Raw genomic sequence first — 6,831 nt, 5'->3', positions numbered from 1 at the left:
ATGGGGGTTAATACAGGGATGATGGCTGGACTACCCATCATCCCTGTATATAACTCCCATCATCCCAGTATATACCAACCATCATCGCTGTATATACCAGACAACATCCCTGTTTGTAACCCCCATCATCCATGTATATAAATTCCATCATCCCTGTATATAACCCCCATCACCCATGTATATAATCCCCATCATCCCCGTATATAACCACCATAATCCCTGCATATACCACCCACCATTACTATATATATATATATATATATATATATAATATATACATATATATATATATATATTTATATATATATATATGTACATATATATATATATATTAAAAATCCAGACTGGTATACACAAGGATGATGGGGGTTATATACAGTGATGATGGCTGGTATATACAGGAATGATGGCTGGTATATACTGGGATGGTGGGGGTTATATACGGGGATGATGGGGGTTATATATGTGGATGGTGAGTGTTATATACAGTGATGATGGCTGGACCAGGCATCATCCATGTATATAACCCCCATCATCCCTGTATACAAACCCCATCATCCCTATATATACCAGTCATCATCCCTGTATATAATAACCTCCATCATCCGTGTATACACCAGCCATCATCACTGTATATAAACTCCATCATACCTGTATATAATAACCTCCATCATCCCTGTATATACCAGCAATCATCCCTGTATATATGGATGATGGCGGGGGTATATACAGTAACAGGAATTAAGGTTGGTATACACAGGGATGATGGAGTTATATACTCTTTCATTCACTTTCAGAGAGGTCTGCAACAAGTTCTAATGAAAACTACTCTGTCAGTTATATATATATATATATATATATATATATATATATATATATATATATATATATATATATATGAATTCGTTTTTATTAAAACTTATTTTAACTTTTTGAGATACAGCTGCTTTGTATCCTGTATACAAAGCAGCTGTATCTAGCGTTTAGACCTGAATACGTCAAGGCCGGGGGGACTGACTGGTTCAGTGACAGCGGGTGCTGCGTGTCTCTGACACATGGTTATCGATAACATCTAAGTTATGAATTTAGGCTTCGTTCACATCTGCATCAGGGTTCCCTTCATGGGTTCCATCAGATATTTCCGTCAGGGGAACCCATGAACGGAATCCATAGCTTTGCATTACCATTGATTTCAATCGGATACGCTATTGATTCCGGCAAAAAAATGGAAACCTTACGGAATACAGACAAACGGAGACCATTAGCAATGGAAGCATTTACTATTGAAATCAATGGTAATGCAAACGGAAAGCTATGATTTCCATCTGGTTTCTGTTCGGGTTCCGTTCATGGGTTCCCCTGACGGAAATATCTGATGGAACCCATGATCGGAATCCCGATGCAGATGTGAACGAAGCCTTAGATGTGATCGGTAATAGCTTGATCCTGTGTGTTACATGCGTTCGGGGGAACCAACTGGGTTGAGGCCCACTCAGACGTGTTTTGCCCCCCCCCCCTGTGCTAAACACCTAGCTATGCCCATGCTTCCGAGTATTCCCTAGCCCGCTAATTCACCAGACTTGAACCCAATTGAACATCTGTGGGACCTCAATCGTCTTGTTCGCTCTATGGATCCTCCCCCACAGACCCTCCAGCAAATGTGGGATGCTCTGCAGTCAGCGAGGCTCCAGATACCGGAGACAACCTACCAGCACCTTATTGAGTCACTCCCAGCCCGTCTATCTGCTGTCCATACTGCACACGGCGGTTACTCTGAATTTTACCCGGTGGTCATAATTATGGGACTTGACTGTGTACGTAAGGCTGGGGAACCTATTTAAGTTGCTATTAAATAAAACACAATTTAAGTTTTTTCGTTTTTATTTTAGAGATATTCAGATAAGAATAGGGTTAGGTAATAACCCTGCCAGAGATATAATGCTGCAGGTAAGGGGTGATATGGTGGTGTCCTCCTCTTTTTTCTGAACATCTTTTCCAGGTTTCTTTAGGGTGCGCCGCCTATGACCGGTGATAAAGGTCATATCCAGGCCAGAGGGTTCCCACTGTGACTCTGCAGCGTTGGTTCTGCTGCAGGTTAGATGTAAATGGGAGTTTTTCTCCTCTTGTTCCTGAATATTATTTCCGGGTCACTTTAGGGCGCTCCACAATGACCAGTGATAAGGGTCTTGTCCAGACTTGAGGGGTTCCCACTTTGCCTCTTACTTTTTTTTATTTGTTTTTGAGCCGTAGGGTTTTGGTAATAAGCCTGCACAGATATTATGATGCAGGTTTCAGTACTTGGGTGTTGTTCTTCTCCTCACTTTCCTGAACATTTCCAGGTCCCTTCAGAGTGCGCAGCTTTGACCGGTGAAAAAGGTCTTGTCCAGGTTTGAGCGGTTCCCACTGTGCCCCTGCAGTGATGGTTTTGTTGCAGGTTAGATTTGATTAGGTGGTGACCTCCTTACCTTCATCCTGAACATTATTCACGGTCTCTTTTGTGTGCGCTGCTTTGATGATAGGGTTCGTGTCCAGGCTTGAGGAATACCCATGGTCTTTCTTGAGAGTCTGTTGTTGTTGACTCCAGATGTTTTTGGCTCCATATGATAATGCCCTGACGGGACGATGGTTCTTGATGTTTTTGTAGTTTTTTTTTTAGTCCACACTGAGGGCATAACGCCACAGGGCTCCAACCAATAACGTTACTATCAGGCAGCAGACTCCGGCATAGATGGCATAGAGGATGTAGCTCTGGAAGAATGTTTGGATTTTCTCCAGGGTGGAGGGTACATGTTTAATAATTACCTCCTCCTCCTCTGGTATTTTTGTTGATTCCAGAGCATGACGGAAGTATCGCTCTACTTCGGAGGCTTCCCTTGTATCAGTCGGTGTCACTGAAATACAGAAGATAAATAGAAGTAAATAATGAGAATGTCGTCTTCTGTATAAGCAGCGCTGGATCATAGACAGACATAGATATTCAGAAAGAATTCTTTACTGTAAGAGCAGTGCAGAGGCGGGAGGAGTCGCTGATCTAGTATATACATTTATGTGACATGAGAATATTCTAGAAAATAAAATATTTGAGAGACTAAACACTTTCAGAAGTCTTACCATCCAGATAGTAGAATTGGCGGAGTATGATGTCATCATCCTCATCCGTGACCTCGCAGGCATAAGTCCCCTTGTGGCTGGCTCGTGTAGGCTCAATCATCACAAATAGGTCTTCCCCACTATAGATGTCTTTGAAATATCCTAAATCAGTCGCCTTCATCTATAAATGAAAACGTTGATGACATCAGAGAAGACATTCCTCATATGTGGAGCAGGAACGAGGGGGGATTATGGATTGGTCTTTGTACTGTAATATAATGGTTATAAATGTAACCTGAATACTTACGTTTTTGGCGTACTTCCAGACGACTGTCGCATAGTCGGGAAGGGGAAAGGACGACCCGCAGTGGATGATGGTCTTTTCCAGCTCTATCACATGCATTTCCTCAACTGAAAAGACAGAGAAGGGAAACAATGGTCTAACACAACTATAAACTAACAGCTTTACATGAGATTTATAAATTGATGATATAAACATACTGGGACAGGTCACGGGGAGCTGGCAATCCTCCTCAGCACATCGGCTGCATTTAAAGACTCGGGCCTCTTTCTGAAGGCCTGCGGAAAAAACACAGAGAGAGAGGGGTCACATGTCTGAGGTAAATGAAGACCCCCCATGTACATAACGGAGGTCACACGTATCATCCTGTCTAATGGCATTACTCACCGCATGGAGGTTTGCATTCTGCCGCTGTATGACCTAATGGAAGGAACAGATACGGTTAAGGCTGAATTATGTTGTGTGGGGGAGGGGGAGCAGACAAGAGATGATGGAGAATATATAGAACATATGTACTGTCTGTATCTGAGGATCTTTAGTTACTTACTTGCGGCACGGTCTTTTACGCCTTTAACAAATTCAGAGATTTTGATTTCAAATTGTTCCACCCAAGATGGCGGAAAGTCTAGAAGAAATTCGAGATAAATAGAGAGAGATAAACATTGAATTTTGATGTTTTAAAAGAAGTTCGAGAAAAATGTGAGATTTAATGAACTTACATAATTCGCTGATTTGTTTGACTTCTTTTTCGAAGCCCTTCAGATACAATCTGATCCTTTGTATCTGGGAAAAGGCTGTAAAGAGAAGAAGACACATGAGATTTATGCCGGGTCCTGCAGACATTGTATAAAGTGATCTATGATGGAGATGGGGTTCCTGGGTGAATATTATGTACAAGAGATTTCCTGCTCTGACTGCTGTTAATGCTACAAGTGACGCTTCAGTCTAGCAGGACAATAGCTCAATACTGAGATGACATGTTCTATGTATAAGATGAAGGTGTGATGAGAAATAGCAGCAGATAATAGTTACCTATCACGGTGTCAGTCAGGGGCTCGAAACCCCTGTGAAGCCTCTGGAGACAGTCTATGGCCTCCATCTTCTTCAGCGAGACAGGATATTGGCAGATACTGGCTCTGTCTGCTGGAGTAGTGAAGCAGTTGAGGCAAGATGTCACCACCTCCGCTCCACATAGAAGAATTACTATCTGCAGCCGCAGATAGTACAAAGTAATGAATCGCATGACGTTTCGTCACAAAATCACTTCAGCTTGCGAACCTGAGAAAACAGAGAAATGTGATGAGGAGATTTTTGCTGCAGGGGAATAGGATCCATTGTCCGAGGCCTGTTCCTTCTATCTATTCACTATATACAGGTTGTGGCCGATAGGGTGACATGAGATAAAGACATCAAATATCATAGCCCCTGGGGTCCCTAAACTGACAGAATACAGACTGCTGTATATGCCGCCTGATATTCCGCATGGTTCTGCAGGTTATTATAGGATCCCTCCTGGTTATAAAGGAAATGTTACCAATAATAACTTTATATTAGAGAATTGCCGATAATGTAATTCTATAATATATTCTTTTCTAGTGACTTCAAGGCATCCGGTACTCTTGTGTCACATCCAGCTGACGAGTGACCGATCTGTGCCCAGCGCCATATTCTATACTCCGGTGACATCACAATAGCATGTTACTGGGTTTATAGTAAGACTTCACATTTGATAAACCTATAATAGAATATTCTGGAACCTTCTAAACATCAGTATAATAATATATACTTATCATTGGCATAGCCATAGGGGTACAGAGGTGTTATTTATATTTGGGCTCTAGTGCCAAAGTGGGGCATATAAGGTGACAGCAGTGCTATACATGACACCCGATGGAGGTGGGGCCTTTGGTGCAGATGTTTTGCCTTTTGGCCTCGGACCATCAAGCTCTGCCTCTAGTGGTTATTACTGGAACTGCTCCTCTACAAGTGCAAATGATAACAGTCCATCCATTCAATATAAGAGCTGACTGACTCCATAGCCCGAGAGTGACCATATCAACAATCTAGTTATAAGCTATGACTTCATTATACTGGGACACTGGGATTCCTTATAAACCAGCAATAGATGCCAAATGATCAAATATCTAGATAATCTTAGTACAGGAATTATAATGTACACACAGTAGAATCATCCACAGACACAGACAGTAAAAATCCAGTACTCACGTGTCACATCCAGCTGATGAGTGACTGATCTGTGCCCAGCGCCACATTCTATACCCCAGTGACATCACAATAGACAGGTATGACATCACAATAGAGAGGTGTGGAGCAGGCTGCTGGGTGACGATGATTGATGATTATGGTAATAGTTAATGAAAACCCAAAATTTAGTGTCTCAGAAAATGTCAATATTATATAAGTTCAATTTAAAAAAATTAGGGCTCATTCAGACGAGCGTGTATCAACAACGGCCGTCACACGGACTCATGTATTTCAATGGGGCCGTTCACGTGACCGTTGTTTCAACGGAGCGTGTGAAGGGTCCGTGAAAAAATAGGACATGTCCTATTTTACTGCGTGTCACGCATCTCTCCTCCGATTCTAGTCTATGGGGGATCCGTGACAACACGTCCCGCACTGGTGCAACTCAGATGTGAAAAACTTCAGCCTTACTGTACTAGTGACATGGACAAAAGACCCTCATCAAACACCCTCACCTCTGGTATGAAAAAAAACATCATATGTAAATTTATACAATGGCGCAATTATCAAAAAGTCTGTGCGCAAAAAACTTCAACGAAGCAAAAATCAACCAATCAGATGGAAGTTTATATTTTACTTGTGGAAAGGCATCTGACTAGTCACAATAGCACTGGTTTACTGCATGTTGTGGGGGTCACAGGTTGTCGGAAGTGCGGGTGACATTCAGTGAGACATCTGCCCATCCCCCAGCCACCTATACTCCGCTGCCATGAAGGGCGCCAATCCTTCACTGTTATATAAGGAATGGGAACAAACAGACATTTTGCAATATGTCCAAAAATCTCTTGCCCTACCAATCTCCATCACTCCACCCGCAAGAACTGAGTTTTACAATTCTTGCATCAAAGTTGCAGTGTGGCGCAACTGTATGGGAGTCACATGTAACTTTGCAGAGTTTATTCTGTTAAAAAAATAGTTTGTGGATGTATGTGATTTTTTATGTATTATCGAAAACATATAAATATACACGACAATGGTTTGCTTCTTATTTACTTCTCTTTTTTTTACAAAAATTGACGTGGTAAAGCCTACAAACACTCGAGAGGCAGCCATTTTGTGAGCAGGAATAAAACTCAGCATAATGTGACCAAGAACCAAGTGACAAAATGTCACATTTTTCCTGTCACAGCAAATCAAATGGCGACTAGTCTCAAGCATATTCAATGGCAGACATG

General features: G+C 41.9%; 1 protein-coding gene across 1 annotated transcript; it reads right to left on the bottom strand.

Moving 5' to 3' along the window:
* Positions 1–1,863: 1,863 nt before the first annotated feature.
* LOC142661584 (sperm acrosome membrane-associated protein 6-like) lies at positions 1,864–5,535 on the bottom strand. Its single transcript, XM_075839010.1, has 8 exons — positions 4,424–5,535; positions 4,111–4,185; positions 3,939–4,016; positions 3,779–3,811; positions 3,592–3,669; positions 3,398–3,501; positions 3,112–3,271; positions 1,864–2,891 (listed from the first exon to the last, which is right to left on the bottom strand). Exons 1-8 carry the CDS (start codon positions 4,632–4,634, stop codon positions 2,653–2,655), a joined length of 978 nt encoding a protein of 325 aa, XP_075695125.1. The 5' UTR covers positions 4,635–5,535; the 3' UTR covers positions 1,864–2,652.
* Between the last annotated feature and the right edge of the window lie 1,296 nt (positions 5,536–6,831).

This window comes from Rhinoderma darwinii, chromosome 10 (assembly GCF_050947455.1).
Source record: "Rhinoderma darwinii isolate aRhiDar2 chromosome 10, aRhiDar2.hap1, whole genome shotgun sequence".
In the NCBI taxonomy this organism is placed as follows: domain Eukaryota; kingdom Metazoa; phylum Chordata; class Amphibia; order Anura; family Rhinodermatidae; genus Rhinoderma; species Rhinoderma darwinii.
This window is presented reverse-complemented; position numbering and strand designations above follow the sequence as displayed.

What these genes read in the sequence shown, in the direction of transcription:
- LOC142661584 (XM_075839010.1), bottom strand. Translation starts at nt 4,634, where the DNA reads ATGCGATTCATTACTTTGTACTATCTGCGGCTGCAGATAGTAATTCTT. An exon ending in CGTAAAAGACCGTGCCGCAA is followed by an intron (nt 3,812 to 3,938) that starts GTAAGTAACTAA and finishes TCCTTCCATTAG; the next exon opens with GTCATACAGCGGCAGAATGC. An exon ending in AGAATGCAAACCTCCATGCG is followed by an intron (nt 3,670 to 3,778) that starts GTGAGTAATGCC and finishes TTTTTTCCGCAG; the next exon opens with GCCTTCAGAAAGAGGCCCGA.